The sequence below is a fragment of the Telmatherina bonti genome (genome assembly GCF_933228915.1).
Source record: "Telmatherina bonti genome assembly, chromosome: 10".
Lineage (NCBI taxonomy): Eukaryota > Metazoa > Chordata > Actinopteri > Atheriniformes > Telmatherinidae > Telmatherina > Telmatherina bonti.
In genome coordinates, this window is record NC_136628.1 from 24,646,229 (window position 1) to 24,666,767 (window position 20,539).

General features: G+C 39.2%; 1 protein-coding gene across 2 annotated transcripts; it reads left to right on the forward strand.

Moving 5' to 3' along the window:
* The first annotated feature begins 71 nt into the window (after positions 1–71).
* LOC306761647 (A disintegrin and metalloproteinase with thrombospondin motifs 15-like) lies at positions 72–12,620 on the forward strand. 2 transcript variants are annotated; one of them, XM_079247909.1, is made up of 9 exons: positions 72–1,186; positions 4,929–5,061; positions 5,199–5,366; positions 7,744–8,027; positions 8,123–8,300; positions 8,399–8,571; positions 10,178–10,353; positions 10,487–10,644; positions 10,768–12,620. In XM_079247909.1, exons 1-9 carry the CDS (start codon positions 263–265, stop codon positions 11,274–11,276), a joined length of 2,703 nt encoding a protein of 900 aa, XP_079104035.1. In that variant the 5' UTR covers positions 72–262; the 3' UTR covers positions 11,277–12,620. The 2 variants fall into 2 exon arrangements, with proteins under 2 accessions (XP_079104035.1, XP_079104034.1); XM_079247908.1 differs by having other exon boundaries at positions 10,487–12,620.
* The last annotated feature ends 7,919 nt before the right edge of the window (positions 12,621–20,539 follow it).

Here is a 20,539-nt window from a genome sequence, read left to right on the forward strand (position 1 = left end):
CACATGACGACAAAGGCATAAAGTCTACAAAAGGCAGCAGTCGAGCCAGTATAGTCACAGGTGGAGGATGGAAATGGGTCATGACCGGGAGGAGTTTTCTCTGAGTGGACTTGTACGACCTGCTTTGTTTTAGATCCGCGCGCTTTGGATTATGCTTTTCATCCTGATCTGTGGCTCGCACCGCTTCCACTGAACTTGCAGTTTCAATATTATTTGCTTACCCTATTGGTCATTGCATTCTTTGTTGAATGCAAAGATCGTCATGTCCATCAGAAGAACATTTCTCTTTTACTTTGGAGTCTCATTTTTAAAGCTTGTCCATTGCATGGAAAGTGATATTTGCTTTCCAATTACATTGGGTAACGATGCCAGAGGGGATTTTGACAACGACGTGGATACCCTTAATGGAAAAAGTGTCATAAAGATACACGCATTCCACCAGGAATTAGTGATTGATTTACACCAAGATTCTAGTTTCATTGCCCCCTCTTTTTCCAGCCAAGACGCATTTAAGCTCCTCAACACCGATGTCAGCGCTGACTTGAGCCGGTGTTTTTACTCTGGATATGTGAACGCCGACCCATACTCCTATGCTGCTTTAAGCCTCTGCAAAGGTTTACACGGTGCGTTTGGCTTTCAAGGATGGGAATATTTTATCAGCCCAGCGCAAAATGACACCAGAAGCGCAGAGAGTGCGCACATCATCCGGCGCAGAAGCAGCCTCAAGCACAGCTCAGCTTCCAGGTGCGCAGTGGACAGCGATTTAAGCCTCCAAGTTGCACAATCACTGGAAAAATACAAGCGACTGACAGACTACAACAATATTACTGAAACGATGCTGAAAGGGATGGGGAGAGCTAAAAGGTTCGCTTCAGTCCCCAGGTACGTAGAGACGCTCGTAGTAGCGGACGAGTCCATGGCGCAGTTCCACGGAGATGACCTGAAACATTACCTCTTGACACTGATGTCAGTGGCAGCGAGGTTGTACAAGCACCCTAGCATTCTGAACTCCATCAGCATCACAGTTGTGAAGATCGTGATTATATCCGAGGAGGACAAAGGCCCCAAAGTGTCCGGGAACGCAGCCATGACGCTGCGGAACTTTTGCACTTGGCAAAAAAAGATGAATAAAAACAACGATAAGCATCCAGACTACTGGGACACAGCGATTCTCTTCACTAGACAGGTAAAATATTGGAGTGAAAATGAAAGCTGAAAATGAAATGCACAGATTTGAGTTACTAAAGTGTGTCTTGTTTAAACATTCTTATTCTTATTATATTGTAGTCACCAATAAGTCACTGCAGGGACTTATCAGCTAGCTGATTTGCTCTGAAACACTCCTTCCTTGGTGAACTCCACCAACAGCATTAAAGCAGTGATACTGATGTATGGTCAGAAAGGAAATTACTGAGCAGAACACTGGTCTAGATGTCTCTTTATGAATCCTTAGAGGTTAGTTTAATAGACTTGGATCCCACCCCTGACTTCTTTCTGTACTCCCAAATATTTGGTGGGTGACATGGGGTCAGAGATGAAGTCATGGCTCACATTTATTTGTCAGTGTGATGAAAACTTGGGGGGAAAAGCTGACAAATCAATCCAGCAAGTAAATTTATTTAGAAAACTAGAAAGATAATGTACTGGTAGGGTTTCTTCTAAGGTCAAAGGGTACTGTTTTAAAGTTGCTGCCAAAAGAATCAAAGAGCCAAATGGAACATAATAATGTGCTGAATTATTTTTTGGCCAATGTGACTTAACATGACATATGTTGTAGAATTGTTATACTTGCAGTTTCAGCAATAATAATGACAGTGCCCTCAGGGATATACTTGTCGGAAGCGTCTTGTTTCTCTCATCCGTTCCTGTTCACGTCCAGCTGGGGGGTTTCAAGCCCTACTCACCACCCCTGCCTGATTCTCATTAAACTGGGCCCTAAAGGGATGATTGCAAGGGCTTGGGATGGTGGTGGGGTCTTATATGTATATGTCAGAGTCACATCCCTCCATGTTTTTTCTCCCATCTGCTGAATCCAAGTCTAAGACAAGCTGCTACAGAACAGCTGCTGTAAGCATGCAGTTGCATCTTTACAATGTCATAGTCATTTTGACACGCACCTCATCTGGCATTTATTCTTTCAGCTGTATTTGCTCTGCATGTTGTGTTCATACGTCATGCTTTTCCTGCTTAGAGCATGACTCAAAAAAGTGATCAACCATTGTCCAAATAATATATTTGTCATTGCTGGATTTTTCCAATCCAGAAAAAAACCTTGAATTCGTTGGATTGAATTTTTGCACCACATGAGTTCCTGTTATAAACTCCACAGCTAGTTCAGATGACCCCATTAAACCTTACTGGACCCTTCCTGCAGTGAGTAATGTAGATGTAATTTGCTATATAAAGCAGAAGGCCAACACAGAGAGATTTCATCACTGTCTGAATTAACATTTCAACAAGTGACCTAATTTGTTTTAATTAGAAGTTTCATAGACTGAAAGAAGCAGAAAATAGTTCTATATACAAGTAATTCTTGTCAATGGTCCAAAAAAACTGAGTCTTCTTTATGGAATGTCTTATTCAAACTGTGTTGAAGGAACTGAATGGTTGATAGCTGGAAATAGCTGTGAAACACTGTCACGGTAGGTATAAAGCAGTATAATTCAACAAATAGACATGTAAGCTTTTAAGTTGAGCTCCATTGTATTTCAACACGTAATACTGCATCATCCATCCATCAGAGCTTCTGTCTTTACAATTAAATGGCAACATCATATAGTTATTTTGTAAATAAGGAAAACTGATGTGATGAAAGAAAATGACCAAAATGGTAACAATACAATATCATAGCATATGTATCCATATTGAGTTAATGTAAAAACCTCCACACTGTTCCTGCTTGGAATTTTTTGTCACGTCTTTGGATTTTTGCTATATTTCATAGACTTCAGTGTCTTTGCACACACATTCAGGCTAAAGTCCATCTTAGATGGATCATAACATTGTAACTCAAGATTAGTCACTTTAGTCAGTTTTTTTCATCTCATTTATTTATTTATTTTTATTCTTCAACATAACTTTTAGTGGGCATTTAACTCTCATAAACTGCGTGCTGTTTATCAGCCCACAGTGTAATTTTCCAGGTTTTATGAAGACCAACTTGATGTTGTCCAGAGGCGACTGTGGTTGTGTTTAAACGCTACAAACAGCCTGGTTGCTGTGAAAAGAATGTTGCGAGATTACTCAGTTCATTAAGTCACACAGACTGATTACTGTACAAGAGCAGCCAAAAGATTAAATCAAACTTTAAATATAAATGTTTCCCCAGAGAGAGAGGACATGGCTGTGCTTTTAGCTCTGTGCTTTTAGATCACAGCTTGTTTGTCTTAACTTGCTTGGTAGATAGTGGGCTGAAAAAGAAAGGAGTCCACCCATGTCTGGATGTCATAAACTGTGCCTGTAACAGTGCTGATATTAGACAGAATAAATGAGCAATTTCTTTTTTCACTGCTTTTTAATAATGTACCCAAAGCGCCAAAGGTAATAGGCTAGACAGAAATGAAAGAATTGTTTGCTAAGGAAACTATTGTTTTTGAACTGCATACACACACAAATGCAGTGATAGATGACAGATGTGGGAAGTAGGTCATAGCAAAGAACAAACTCCCTGACATGGTTGTTTCTTCTCCCCTGTTCGTTTTACAGTTTTTATTTTTTCTCAACAGGCCCACGTATTCACATGTCATCTTCCACAAGAGCACATCTGGGCTAAATTTGCACTGGCCAAAAATGGTGGTTTTTGTGGTTTATTCTTGGAATGATTTTTCATAATGCTAGTCTTCACTTGGCCCAGATTTATATGGTTGTATTCAACTTATGGCAGCTGTATGAGATCAAACCAGTACTGTGCTGAGCACCACTAACCTGTGTTGGGGCAAAGTAGACTGTTGAAGTGCGGTTTCAGGACCAGGCAAATGGGCAATTTTTTGTGGTGTTACTGACCAACTTGTCCTGTGATGATGGGGTTATGCTCCAAATGGATACTGGCTAAAATTGGGTTTTAAAACTCTGTGGTAGAGAAATAGGTCATCTGGAAACTCTGCTCTGGCATGGAAATGTTATGGTTGGTGGACAGTTGAATTACCTCATAGAAGAAGGTGTGCTCTGGATCCAAACGGTGATCCGGATCACCACCAAAATTAAACCTGTTCTTCCTTTTCTCATTTCCAACAACTCATGAAAATTTAATTAAAATCTGTCCATAACTTTTTGAGTTATCTTGAAGACAAACAGATAAACGCCGGTAAAAACATAGGTTTTCCGTCAAGGTACGCCGGTACCTTGACGGAGGTAAGAAAAAAAGTCTTGGATCACGCAAGGAGCCAAACGAGAGGGGGAGGAGCCAAGACAGGGTGCTACCCTCCCCAACATTACCTACCCCAGCTTTAATCTTTGCAAATGGTCCTCAGTAAATAGAGTAATTGTAAAATTGCAGACAATAAGTCAGTGAAGCACTTGGCTCTTTTTATTACTGCCCCAACAAAAGGTGGTGACATTCTGTCAACTGTGTTTTGAAGTACATGTGGTACTTGTGGTAAAATACCTCCAACAAGTATGGATGCACAGATGTTTTTGGACTGATGTGCCGTTTCAAGACCAGGCAGATGCAAACACATGCACATCTTTTTCCATTACTGGCCTGTCATATTTCTTCTCCTTCATTTTCCCCCCATATGATCCAGCTGGCAGCTGCACCATAAGAGGGAAAATAATTGTAACTGACTATCTATCTCTACTAATGTTGCTTCATAAATTTTTCCAGCTTTGTGTGTGAGGTTAAATGTTAGTGCTGTCTCAATGCCTCTGTTACTGTAGGTTTTGTGTTGAACTATCCTTTACAGTGGTGTAAATGTTGTTTTTCCATCCAGGACCTCTGTGGATCCTCCACTTGTGACACTCTTGGCATGGCAGATGTTGGCACCATGTGTGACCCAAAGAGGAGCTGCTCTGTGATTGAAGATGACGGCCTACCTTCAGCCTTCACCACTGCTCATGAGCTTGGTATGGCTAGTCATGACTTCCCATCATTCAGTACAAATAAGTACTGTCATATTCCCTATGGTTTTCATGCATAAACACTAAGTAAAGACTCTATTAAGGAACAGTGAGACCTGACGTCTCACTTCCGCTTTCAACAGGACATGTGTTCAACATGCCCCATGACAATGTCAAGGCCTGTGAAGACGTGTTTGGGAAACTACAGGACAACCACATGATGTCTCCTACACTTATTCAGATCAACCGCACCAGCCCCTGGTCCCCCTGCAGTGCTGCCATCATCACTGAATTTTTGGATGCTGGACATGGTGAGTTTCCATGGTTACGTGTTTCCAGCGTTTCACTGCAGGCAATATGCCAAAGTTAAGATAGAAACGGAACTGGTCAGCAAACATGTTAGTAGGCTTTTGTTCACATTAGAAGGATCACATCTGTGACTTTGCCTGTTCAGTTATTTCTTTTTTCACTATAGGAGACATGAAGGTAAGACTTCCAGGGTTCTGTTGTTGAAGATCAGACTATTTTAGCCAGATTTTAGCCACATTTTTCTGGCTTACATTGTTAATTCTTAACCATTTAAGGAAAACACAACTAAAATATATGCAAGGAAATGGATGAACATTAGAAGAATTTAGTTCAAATCTGACATAATTCAAGCCTTTAGTATTACCATGCTTATTGGAAAGATGAGCAAAAACCAAGGAGAAATATATCCATTTGGATGCACATTGTTTGCCAAACAGGCTAGACCACAGGACTTGGCCTTGGAGCGATGAAAAAATGTAACTTTAAAACTTCGCCCACATCTGCCCCAAATTACAGGCTTTTTCTTGGGAGAGTCACCGCAGTGGTTTGAATGAGCGGTGTATCTGCCCAGTGTTTCCCATGCAGGTTTACTACAAATAGGAAAACGCTTTTGCTTTGCTCCATGTCCATTTTTAAGGAAGTCAGACTATGCAAGAAATACCAAACTGGTGCAAGAGAGTGACATGCTGAAGAGCAATAAGACTAGACAGAGAATGATTTTAAAGACAAAGAACACTGTTGTAACCTGGTTTCCCTGAATGTGTCATAAATCTAGACTTTAAAAGGCAGTAGGGAGAAAAAGCACGTGTCGCCACATGTTTGAGACAAGTTTTGTAGTTTTTCCAGAGTCATTTTTTACCTGCTTCTCTGGCTCCACACACAAACACACACTACCAGCTATTGTTGTCCACAATTACCCTTTGTAGAGAAAATAGGAAGGAAGAGGTAAGGTTTAATTTATTCAGTGTAGAGTGATTTGTATATACAACAGTGTGCTATCAGCTAATCAGTGTGTTTCTTCTGCCAAATCTGCGGTGAAATGCGAGGAAACAAATTTGCCACCAGCTGTTACTCATTCATTCTCTGTAGCACAAATGGCATAATAAACAGAGTCAGGGATCCCAGTTTTGCCTACAGCAACTCTCATTGCATGTGAATAATTCCCATAAAAGGTAAGAAGTTTTGTACATTTCTGATGAATATCATCTCCCTCCTGCAACTTGTTTGTTCTACTTAGTTTAGGTTTTTAATGAGCGCCTATGATCAGCCCATTTATTGAAAGATTTCTAGGAATCACAGACCATGGTTTTAGTTGCATTTAATTTTTAGTTCAGATCCAAAAGGTTGTTACATTCACACTTACTGATCCTGCAGGTCATGCAACAAGGGTGGGTTTGTTGGCTTTTTGGGGGAGGCTGAGGTTTGAGAATGGGGTGGCATTTGGTCAGAATGGCTTTATGTGTGGGGTGCTCATACTTATTTTTGTGTATGTATCTGTGGGTTATGTGGCATCAACCCAATTTACACAGCAGGCTGCACTTCCACTTAAAAGAAGAAAAAAAAACAAGGGAAGTGGCTGTTTGCTACATCAAATCATCCCACCCACACATGTTTGATGACAAGTTTGAGATACAGCACCAGTCAAAAGTTTAGACAAACCTACTCATTAGCTGTGAATGAGTATATATGTCCAAACATTTAACCTATGTGCATTTTTAAAAATAAATACCATATTGCTGATAATACAATGCAATTATTCTGATGAAATCTTGAGAAAAAAGTAAAACCCTTTGAAATTCTTCTGAAAATGGGATCATTTGCAAAATTTAAAATGACCTCAGTTTTTTGTTTTGTAGTTCTTAGGTCTTTTTCAAGTATTCTATTTAAGGATGGAGTGTGAGATCAACAGATGGATCAGTGGATGGATATTTATCATGGACAGATGGAAAATGCATCTGAAATGCACCAGAAGAAATATGTAGAGACTTCAGATATTGATTGTGTTTTGCTGCTTTCAGAACCTCACTCTGTGCGATTGGTGTGATCTTTGCTGACTGGTCACATAAAGAGAGTCCTTTGGCTGCTTTTAGTTGATTTTTAGTGCTTTAGTTGTGCACCTGAACCACATTGTTTTGTTTTACCCAAACTATTTTGTCTTTAAAAGAGCAAGCAAATAACTAGACTATGTGTGTACAACTTACTTTCCCAATATCTCCTTATCTGACTTCAACAATCTTTCTAAGGTTAACTCATTTTAAGAGTTAAAAAAGTGAGGCTACATTCCCAATAATTCTTGCAACTGTATATGGATGGAAGTTTATTCATGTGTAGCTGGTAAAAAGAAGTTATTTTATTGCTTATTGAGTATTTCTCCTCCAGGGGAATGTTTGCTGGACCAGCCTCAGAAACCATTAGTCCTTCCTGACGTACAGCCTGGAGAAACCTATAGCCTCGACCGTCAGTGTGAGCTCGCCTTCGGAGAAGGCTCCAAGCCTTGCCTCTTCATGCAGTCAACATGCAGTCGTTTGTGGTGCACCGGCAAGTCCAGTGGCCACTTTGTCTGCATGACTCGGCACTTTCCCTGGGCAGATGGCACCAGCTGTGGTGATGGAAAGGTCTGTGACCGAGGAGTGTGCTCTGACACACAGGTCCACAATGTGAAAGTAAGACTCCCATATTGACTTGGTTCTTAACCATCAGCACATACTTGGATGTCACTAATGGACATTGTTATTTATTTATCTGTTTGTCTTTCCAGGTGGATGGGCGCTGGGGTAAGTGGGGTTTGTTTGGTTCCTGTTCACGCACATGTGGAGGTGGTGTCCAGCTGTCTAAAAGGGAGTGTAACAATCCTGTTCCATCAAATGGGGGTAAATATTGCAGAGGGGTTCGAGTCAGATATCGTTCCTGCTACTTGAACCGTTGCCCTGAAACAGGTAGGAGTTGCTCAAGATAAGCAGCTTGGACCAGATGCAGTCCTGTCCCTCAGGAGTTTCACCTCTTACCTGCTGTACTCTTCCTCCTCTCTGTGTAGGTAAGAGTTTTCGTGAAGAGCAGTGCGAGACCGCTGGGCAAGGTTTCAACAGTAACCATATCACCCACCCCGTGGTGTGGGTACCCAAGTACTCTGGAGTTTCCCCAGATGACAGGTGTAAACTCATGTGCAGGGCAAATGGAACTGGCTACTTTTATATCCTGTCACCAAAGGTAAATAGAAAGTGTAGCTCTTTGTTGTACTGACAACATGAATGTTGAAGCCTGACTTATTCATTACGCCTGGAAACTCTTCAAATGTAATGAATCAATTATGTGTCAGATGTGCTTGGCAATGGCAGCAGTGATTTCCGTTCCATCTGGGGAAACTATGGCCGTATGACGTTCACGGGTAAATGCCTGTTGCAGCGTTTGCGTTTGGAGTTTATTATGAGCGCTTTCGCCTCCACTTGACGCTGTTTTAGCGGCTTTTGCTCTTTGACTTTATTCTTTATTCTGTATTCTTTATCCTGATTCAGGATATAGAATACATTAATTGCACTGAAAATTATTTATTTGTGTCAGAGTCCGTTGTTGAGACTGTAAGCTAGTCTATTGTCGGTTCCACGTTGGTCTTTTTATATCCAAACCGCATCCATGTGACAGAAATTTCCTCTTTTTTAAGAACGACCTCATCCGTTTGGGTTGGCTGGTCATCTTTTAATGAATTATCCTGCTCTGAAACACATCTGCTCCTGTCTTCCTCCATGTTTGTTTATGTATTGCAGCCATAGACTGTATGATTGCAGCATGCAAGCTGTAAAGCGCATCTTGATGTAAACTACTGCAGTAAATTTACATTATTGTGGCGTAAACGATAGAGCCTCACATGAAAAAATAGACATTTTCTATCGTCCAAACGATATATATAGTCATATTGCCCAGCCCTACGCTCCAGTTATTTTAACATGCTGATTAACTTTTTTTTTTTCTTTTTTTTTTTCAAAATTACAAAAATGGACTCCATGTTGCCCTCCTATTGCAACCCTTTATTTCTATCCAAGACTGTAATTTGCTTACAGTAGTTCAAGACAACTACAAGGCTACCCATAAAGATCCAGTAACACTCTCATTTAGCCCATCTTTTTACATCACTACAGCAGCATTCAGTATTATTCAGGATTTAGCACAAAATCTACCTTCCCATTCATAAAACCTTGAAAAAATCCACTTTAAATTTTTGTACTTGTACAAAACCCTGTAAGATTTTCTGTCTGCGGTCGACTAATTGTTCTTTTACTGAGATGTTCAACTCGTTTTCTCCTCACTCTAATGTACTGTTAATAAACTTGAGGGTTGACATGAAATAACTTGAAACACAATGGACAACATTCTGTGGACAAACATGGAGGTACACAGATACTGCATATAGACACTGGATGAGATATTTTGTGTTTGGATGTTAAGATAACAACAACAATCCTTATGGGAAAACAAATATGTCAGCCAGCTGAAACTAAAGGAAGGAACGGAGGAGAGGAGGACAGTTTATCTCTCACAGATAGCAGTGTGTGGGGTGAGCTTAAGCAACAGCGGGACAGAGTTCACACTTCGGTCCACACTGTCTGCAGAGGAGAGGCACATATGGGACATGCAGCCCTGAACTATACAGCAGCTGGATGTTTTCACTTCTGAGTCACATACTTTGATACATGAACTGAATTTTCAGTGTCCACAGTCCAACAGGCCATGTTGCAAGTGTTCTCAACCACTACAAAGTGTGTTTAATTAGAGAAGCTCTATTTGTTTGCTAATCCTAAAGCTTGTTTGTGTTTTCCAGGTTGTTGATGGGACTCCATGCTCACCAGATTCCACAGGAGTGTGTGTCCAGGGAAAGTGCATTAAGGCTGGATGTGATGGCAAAATTGGCTCCAACAAGAAGTTTGATAAGTGTGGAATCTGTGGAGGTGATAACAAGGCCTGCAAGAAGGTGTCAGGACTCTTCACAAAGCCTCTGTGAGTAAAACCGTCATCATTATCATGCCTTCAGTGAATACTCGTAATTCTTTTGCCAGTCTAACACAAGCATAACGCCTCACCTTCATTAATCATAACAAAGTCATTGACTGTAAAATGTTTTGGTATGCAGGCATGGCTACAACTTTGTGGTTATGTTGCCAGTGGGTGCAGCCAACATAGACATACGTCAGCGAGGCTACAAAGGAATGATGAGTGATGACAACTATCTGGCAGTGAAGAACAGTCAAGGCCACTACCTGCTCAATGGGAATTATATAGTGTCAGCTGGTGAGAGAGATATCATTGTAAAGAGTAGCTTGTTGCGCTACAGCGGCACATCTGGCCTCTCAGAGACCTTGCAGGCTGTAAAACCACTGGGAGAAGCCTTGACTGTAGAGGTGTTGTGTGCAGGCAAGATGACGCCTCCTCGCATCCGTTACTCATTCTACCTCCCTCGTCAGACCAAAGAGGACAAAACTCTGAAGAAAGATGGGTATGCCAGCTCCCACAATAGTGTCCTGGTAGATGATGACAGCAAAGAGAAAGGAGACACCCTGAAAAGCTCCTACAGTAAGGAGGATTCTGCAATTGGGAAATGGATTTCTGCAGCCTGGGACCAGTGTTCTGTGTCCTGTGGCCAGGGTTTCCAGAGAAGGATGGTGCAGTGTCTAAGACCAGATGGAGAACCAGGGGTAGACTGTGATCCTTTCCAAAGACCTTCGGCCACAAGGGTTTGTGAAGAGCCATGTGCTGAGTGGCATACTGGGCAGTGGTCGCCCTGCTCCCGAACCTGTGGGAAAGGCTTTAAGAGACGACCTCTGCATTGCAAAAGCCAGACTGGGCATATTTTCACAAGGGATCAATGCGCTAGCTTTCGTAAACCACAGGAGCTGGACTTCTGTAACCTAAAGCCTTGTTAGTGACTCAAACCTATAAACTACACGTGTTTAAATGTTTTAAAAGGACTGAATTGAATCCACCTGCACGTTTCACACCATGTCTGTCAGATGTGGATGTTTCCACCTGCACTGCTGGACTGTTAGAGGATGACAGACGTTGCTTGGAAGAAGCACACGAATATTGGAAAGCGAGTCACAGCTGGAGGATGAATGCTGGAAGATATTTTTCTCTGCCATCACTCTGTAACTCTGATGGGAAAATAACATAATAGAAGGTCAAGTAAAATTTAAATCCTTCGTTCTGTCAGCAGAAACACAATGCCCATTTGCAAGCAATCTATCTACTTTGCAGCCTGGAGTCTGGAACCCATTTTATGTCATCACAGTTAAACATCAAGTTTTTTTTTGTTTTTTTTTTAGCTGTGTCTTGCAGATATTTTGGTAAAGCCAACTAGTTGTCCAAAGAATGACATCAGCCATTTTTTAAACCTAATATGTCAGAGGAATGACGTGCAAAATAACTACAATTTGACAAAATATGTGAGGGTTTATTCATTCAGAAATGTAAAATCACTTGTGGGATTTAAGAGACAGTTCTGCTGCATCAACTCTCTAATAAGAACGCAAAATAATGGATACAAATTGTATTAAAACATCAGTGATAAAACCAATTACAGCTTTTGACAGTAGATTCCACGGTGTTGTTCTTTCAAAAGCATCTAATATGGCATTCAGCATTGCTTGTTGAAGAGTTTGCTACATCAGAGAGAAGCTCTTTTTTATTTAAAATATCTGGTATCACACACGACACACACAGATTCGGAGTAAGTTCAACTTCTGCCTGCTTTTGTTCAGCATGTTTCATTTCTGCCTTCATTTGACCTCAATGATTTGTCTTCACATTTTATAGTCTTCAGCCGGTCATGAAGCTTATTACGTCAAGCCTGTCTGGCAAAGTAACCATCAAATATTTATTATCAACGAAACAATAAACCACAGAAGGAGTGTTGGCCCGGATCTTCTTATTCAAAGCCTCAGAACCTGAAGCATGCTAATCCTTCTGCATTCTTGATGATATCCTGTAATCCATTATGTATGTCTTTTTTTTTTAAGTGGCCACATTGACCAGTCCAGCATCCAACTACAGGATGAATGCTGCATTAATTGAATTATTATTATTTTAGTTCTTTTTTGTTATTTTTTTTTCTTCTTTTCTAATGAGCTTTTGCACTTTGTACAGCAAAAGAAACCAGTGACCTACATGAGCTGTGCTGTATACTATGTATACATTTATTCAGCTCTGTGCAAAAATGTAAATACTTTTTAAGTTTTCTTTTTTTTTTTTTTACCCAGACATTTGTAATAGTCATGACTTATGCATATTTATTCTGAAATAAAGAAGTTACCTAAACATAATGCTCTGTTCATCTTTCTTGTTTATGTTTTCTAATGATATATCAGTATCTTTGCATCATTATCAGCCAGAGTTTTCTTCCTAGTCTGACACTTTCTCATCCAAATCACCATCAACCTCCTCATCTTGGAAATTCTGTTGCATATTATGTCTTGTTGCCATGATATCAGTAACTGGAATAATAGATTTATATGCCACCATCATCCCCCAAACCAGACTGCATGGATTAATTTCCTCTAGTGCACCATATTTAATCAGTTCTGCTGTTTCACTATTTTGCTACTTCCAGATAGCCACCATTAAAAAATACTCAGTAACATGACCTGTAGTGTTTTACAGTTTCAAAGTTCTCTAAAGTCATAATTTACCTTGCCATGACCCACACATCTAAAAACCAGATAGATAAAGTCCAAAAATTACCTGAAAACATAATCAGTGTTAACATTTTTGTATCGCAGCAGTACAAAAATGAAAAATTATGATTTCTTTTTAACATGTCTATGTTCTTTTTGTAGTTTTTTTTTAAAGGAAAAGTAATCAAAGTTCAGAACAATACAAGGATATTTAGGCTAATTTTACAGCAGTCAAATGTCAAAATGTTTCTCAAGTGAGGTCCAAATAAAATTTGAGCATTAAGTTGATCTTCAGTTCTGATATCATTTTTGTTTTAGCCATCTGTAGACAAACATCTTTGGAAGCTGCGACCTTCGACAGTTACCACATCTATAGGTAGCCCTCCAGCTGCCTGAAGTTGATCCAAACACCTGGCCACAGAGAACGTGTCTTAATCGTAACTGTGTGGATCATGCAACATTTTAAGTTGAATTTTAGAGATACTGACACGCTCATGCAAACATTTTATTCTAATCTACAGGGAGAGACATTATCAAAGAAAAGCTAGTGTAATACAGGGAAGACAAAATCCTAAGCATACAGACTTAGCTGAGGTTGATCATGTCCCAGTAATCTGAATTAGACCATCCATCCATCCATCCATCCATCAATCCACCCTCGACACCAGTCTAACCCAAGTCTGAGGCTTATATAATGGCTATGATGCAATATTTCTGTAAAGCACATTAAATCATCCTGATGTTGAACGGTATTATACAAATCAACGTGCCTCGCCTTCTAACAGTGCCAACAGTACTGTGCTTTCCTTAATTTATCCATTTCATTAATATCAAACACAAAGAAAAGGAGCAAATAAAGTGAGGAACCTAAGGTAATACACCAGTGCACATTTTCATTGCTTAACTTAATCACCATTAATCACCAGTTCTCACATCTGCAGCTATAGTAATTTTAGCGGTGAAGCATGGGTGGCCAACATGCCTTGCAGCAATTCACTGTAGCCTGTAAACTCCACTTTGCCATGCATTTGCTTCACGGTCATCATTTCAAACATGCAACTGACAACATTTTCCACTGGTTGTGCAGGTGATGGGAACGCGTTCTCCCTGTCTGTGACCAGCTCAAAAATGCAGCTGAATTGTGCAATTCTTGACATGACCACTTATGCATGTCTGACTGTCTGATTTTGAGGAATAGGTCTGTGAGAATGAGTTCATGCAAAGTCTCATTTCAAACATTTTTTCTACATTAGGCAGAATAAAGTTGTTTTTTTTTTGTTTTTTTTTAAAAGCTAAGAAATCTGACCTACATAACAACAGATAAAGGAAAAACTGGAGGAGAGCCAATGGAAATATTAAGTTGATCCCCTGATTAATTTTTGTTTGGGGTTTTATTTTCAAATCTAGTTGCAGGTTTCACGGCTCTAATAGAGCCAGATACTTATCAAAAGAAAGTTTGGGTGTTAAAGCGGATTGATATTTCATATCAAGCTTTTAAGTTGCAAAAGTGTACCTTCTTATTCGAGAGGCTTGTGTTTCATTCGAAGTTAATGTGAACAAAGGAGTTTCAGTCAAATAAACGTTGCAAAGTTTATATGACACTAATTTCCAAGTGAGCTCTACTAATTTTAAAAAAAGGGTATGAACTTTTTTATAAACTTTTTAAGGTTTGTCTTGCATAAAAACTGTTGGAAAATGCACTGATTTCTTCTTTTCCATCCTAACTATATTTCCAAGCTTTATTTAACTTCTTTTAACCCTAAAATAAAGACTTTTTTCAAAGCATTTTGAGTTTGACTAATTTGATTGAACAGTGGATCAACAGTATAGAAAGCCTTTCTCATTAAAAAAAAATTAATAAGGCTGTTTCATTCATGAACTTTACTTCCTATAAAAAGGCCTTTTGCTGGCCCCAGCTGCAAGAACTTATCAATAAACCACAAACTTTACTGCATTTCCTGTTTAAATAAAACCCATCAATCCACATTCTCTAGCTCCCATTTTGTAGTTCTCTAATTACCGAGGAAACATTAACCCATAATCAGAGAAACCATTTTAAACTGGTAAGGATCTCACAGCGTCTGCAAGTACTTACAGTGACAATTTTTCTATGTGGCGTCTTCTGTCTGATCAGCAGCTTGTTTTTGTTTGCACAGTTTTTGCTGAGTCAGATGAACTGCTCACCACAACTCTTTTTAACAAGTCTCAAAGAATTGCTTTGTATCTTGTCCATGTGACCATGAACATGCACTTGGAAGAGCCCAATGAGCCTCATTATTGCGTATCTATGAGGAGGTCTGCTGACTGCAGCAGGAACAGGATCAGTCTGCAAACAATGTGATGACAGAGCCACAACTGACCTCTGCTCATGGAAAAATAATGCACTGATTCATTTTATTGTGGCTAAGTTAAACTGTGTGACACTTCTGTGACACATGTGGGTTGTATATGTTAGACTGCTTCATTCCCGTAAAATGCTGTCTAAACACATTGTTCAGTCCTTCCTCATCTGCCTTGTTGAGCTACACATTAACCAGAAATTAAGTTCAGTTTGAGAAACACTCGAATGACATAGACGATCTGATAAATCATCATGGGAAGATTTATTACAATAGCAAGACACAAATTGTGTTGATTACCAAAACTTAGTTTTCAATTGGTATGCGGTTTTCTAGTTAAAGATATTTAGTGAAGAGATAAGATTGTCCAATTGAGGAGAAATGACAAAGTACATGCAGACAACCCTGGAGATATCATTCTCCTCCTTGGACGGCTGCATTCGTGATCCAAACCTGGGTCACAGTGGGGGCCAGTGTGGACAATTGTTTGAATTTGGTTTCAGTCAAGATCCTCTGTTTTAGCTCCCCAATAATACCAAAAATCTTGGGGAGCTGTCCTTTCATTTCTCTAAAAAAATTATGACACGGGATTGGTATGATGTCTTTAAAAGAGAACATTTGTCTTCTGCACAAACTATGCTGCCATATTGGCTTTTAAAACTCAAATCAGGCTTGTAGCCTCTTTAAAGGCTTTGCTGTTTGTGGGTCCAAAAGTACTGGACAATAGCAAGTATTTTATATTTTCAAGATGCCATCCTGTTATTCCTGCACTGCCTAAGCTCCCAGCCTTATAAAGATGATTTGGTCACCTCTTGCTGTACTTTCACCTTTAACCTTCCTTCAGGGAAAATATGCCTGAAATGGGAGAGAAGGTAACACACACTCTGATGCGCATTTTTTCTTCATTGTGATCTAAAATGAATATTTTTTGGCAGAATCTCAGTTTGTGAAAGGAGAAAAAAATGCTCAACTTCAACAGATTTGTCTGTCTGTAAAAGGTTCATTGAGGACATGCGTTTATTTAAAGCTTATATTTACTACATGTCAGAACATTTAAAAGGATTAATGTCTATTTTCTTAACTCTGCATTTACAGGCAGATTCCAAAGCTTTGCCACTAGGTTATAAATTGCAAACATCTGCAGTTTGGCTACAAGATTCATAAAAATCTGCTAATGTAACAGATATGAAACAGATAAATTAATTCTTGCATGTTTGTAATGGAAACTATTTAACTTTCTTGTTTAGCCTGGAATCAGGAAAAAGAAAAGTACTTTTCATTTCACGTTAGTTTTTGTGTTAGTCTTTGGGAGTGTTAGTAGTGAGCTTGTTTGATGTAGAAAAATGACAAAAAAAGATAGATCCATGTGTGCAAAACTGATCCCCACTATCCAGTTGATCAATGATGTAGTGTCACAGTTCATGGTTGAGCAAAATGGAAGGCAGGAGGATCCAAATGCAGGAAGAGGCAGGGGGCTACCTGTTAGAAAAGGCAAACAAACTTATGTACCATAGTGTGTGAACTATACATATATATATGCAGTGTTGTAATATATTTCTATTGGTAATCTATATCTAACAATCATTTATTGTAATGATGATGATGTGTATGGTGTTATTATATGCTGTATGTTGGTGCAGTTAATTGATTATACAGTATATTGATACATATTGTGTATTACACATATTATTCACCGATAGGTCATGAATCATATGGTAACGAATAAACATTCATTCACCCATTCACTCAAAACAAAATAAACAACACTACTGATCAGGAAAGCCAGCAAATACATGAGGAAGAAGGGGAATGCAACACGGAGGAGAATAATAAGTAGAACCCAGGGGAATGATGAAAACAAGGATCTGACAAAGGAGCACATAAATCCAGCCAGCGTATGTATGGAGGACAGTAATAATAATAAACAAAAAGCACAAAACTGAAGCAAGCAATGTGAAGCAGGCTCGATATACCCTGACAACAGACTCTCAGTGGCAAGATGCCAGAGAGTGTCGTCCTCCCACTCTGGATATGTTCACATTCATATAATACAGGCAGAGTCGGCATAAAATGATCAATAGCAATTGTGTATTCCTGGCAGGCTGAAATCCAACACAGATATCAGCCCGAGCAAGATGGAAAGATAACAAAAGATACAGATTGCTGGCTGTTTGGAAAGCTTAACCACCCGCTTCCAGTCAGCCAGGAAGTTCCTTCCAGTCGGCGTTTACTTGACAGTTAACTTGAGATCCCTTCATTACCACGTAGGGAATAAATAAAAAAAGCCTACTTGAAGGACTTCCTTCCTCTCTTGCAGAGATCAGATCAGATGTAACCAAACATGTAACCTGTGATTTCCATGCAACATTTAATGGGAGCAGCAACAGCTGCACCGATTTTCCAGATGATGCAATATGAAACAATCCAGTTCCTCGGGAGATGGGAGTCAGAAAAAATGTTGAGATGTTAAATACAACAAAAAAAAATCTTTAAACCACATTTTCTGTACATATTGTGAAAGGTGGGAAAAAAATCTGTAAAACAAAGTTTTCCGTATTTATGCATGGAGAAATGTATTAAATACAAACTTTGATAAGCTCCTCCTCAGTTTAACTCAGCCTAGTCACACACTCCCAATGTTCCCAGTGTAACAAGATCACTCAAAACACAACCCAGAAGTGGTACATTAAGGAAAGACAGAGTAATGATCAGAGTAAATGATGCCCTGTAGGGACAAACCACTAAGGGATGTTACAGTGCCGTGGGGAGTCAGCAGTGATGCTCATACTGTGTCGGAGGGTTTTATCATTCTACACCAGGGCTACTCAATTCGGTTCAACGAGAGCCACAATCCAACAGGTTTTCATGTATTCCTGCTTTCACAAGCCTGAATCAAATGAAATGGATTCAACAGCCTGTCAAGTTCTGCACAATGAGTCAGTACTATGAGTCATGTGTGATGGAGCGAGGATACTTGGAAAACTTGCTGGAATGCGGCCCTCGTAGGACTGAACTGAGTAGCTGTACTCTACACTAGCTGGGATTGAATGGTTTCTAATGTGGTGAACCCTCCATATGAACCTGTAAACGCAAGGCAAGGCAAGTTTATTTGTACAGCACATTTCATGTAAAAACAATTCAAAGTGTTTTACATAAAAACATTAAAAGTATTACAGGTGTTGTAAAGAGGTAAGAGTTGGCTGTTGTATACAGAGTAGAAGCATGATGAGGGAGACTAGCAAGTAGTTTCAGAAGGGCTCAATGTAATGCATAAATTATTACATTCATTTTCTGTTGTTCAGACTTTCAAAAACAAATAAACATTTTTAAAAAATCGACATTGATATAAATATACAATGTATTATTGGATCCAGTTTTTTTTTAGTTTAAGACACTGCATACAAAACACTGTAGGAGAAGATGTCAGGAAACCTTAATAGTTCAGACACTTGTAGACAAATAGGTGTCAATGCTCATGCCAAATCTTGAAAAGTCCACAGAATCAAACTTTGCTGTAATTTGTCTCTGTTTAATGCTACATAAGTGTTCTCTTTGGACAACATCTCTCATAAAAATAAAAACCAGAAAAAGTCAAAGAATGCAGCTGGTCTTTGACTCTATTTGAGTCAAAAAGAATATTGCTCGCTATCAAAGCACCAAAATTCTTCTCATTTTGTCATTTTCTCAGAAAAGTGACTGGTCTGGATATGAGACCCTAATATGTTTTGATTGTTGCAGAACCTTACCTACTCCAAAGCAGGTTGAGTTTTTAGCATACTGTATGTACACGCATAACTCAGTACCAAACTAGGTGACATGAAACAGATCCAAAATATACAACAGAAACATTTCACAACAAAACCCAGAGACCACGTATTTAAATGGTTTAGAAAACAATAATATTGACACAGTAGGGTCCAGTAATTAGAAGCTGGGTTATGGTGAATTTCGAACCCCATAACATTGAATGGTAAATAATTTTCATTCTGTTTTTTAATTCTTTCTTTTGCATAGATTTGATGTGAAAGTGTGAAGAATGTAATGGCATTCCAGTTTTTTCTGAAAATGAAAAGGTTTTTATCACTGGCTTTAAAAAATAAAAGACATGAAGCATAATTTTGCTTTCAAGACAATGTTTCTCTTGTTTGGCATGACACAGTAAGTAATAAAGCTGCAATTCATTTAACCTAAATAAAAGACACACTGGCCTTTTGCGACTGTTAATGCCACAGGGATCATTTTGATTATTCTCACCATTTTCATATCTTGAGGGAAGTTTGTTAAAACTGAAATGAACAAATTATCCACCAGTTCGTCAAATAAAACAGAAATTGGTCTTCCAGCTGCTGAGGTTCCTCAACATAACCAAGCAAGAAATTATTTCATGTATCATTTAAGATGTTCATCAAAAGACTCAAATCTGGGGTTTTTTATTCTACTTTGTTCTAATCATGTGGTTTTCCTCGGTCCCGAATAAAGAGAAAAAGACAGTGAATAAAACCATATGTGTGTTTATGAGAGGGGAAGTACCAAAAAGTGGGTGGGTGTGGGGTTGTTATAGAGTTCTGACATTTATTCTTTGCACTGTAATTTGGATCACAAAGCCAAACCAGGGAGATTGAAAATATGGCATCAATCAAGAGACTATACACAACAGCGAAGGTGCAGTGCGGGACCGGACCTGGCTGCATGGGCTCCCATAATCTGGATGTGGTGGGTGGTCTGGGTGCTTTTGGTGCTTTGTTTAGCACAAATCAAAATAAGTTTGCAGTGTGTGTAATGTGGCTGAGGTTGGACCAAAGGTAGTTGGACAGAAAATGACAAAGAATCATCTATTTGCAAGTAAATTCAATCTCTTTCTGTAAAGGTTTTAACCAGGAACATCCAGTAAGTTCCTTGAATGGGAATACTACCCAGCAAGCCCTTTTTTTGTTTGTCATTTGGAAATTTAAGAGTAATATTTTCCTACAGCGTGAGAAGTTCCTGGCAGGGATTCAAAGCATGAACTTTTTCCTTTAACCTATTCTTTATCTGACTTCAACTGAGCCTGCTATTCCTCAAAGACACACTTCACTTCCAATCCTCGGCAGAAAAAAAAAGGATGAAGTCATATGAAGCTATAAGCCTATAAAACATAGAATGTAATGGGAATGAGGCCAGTTTACTCTACAGGACTTT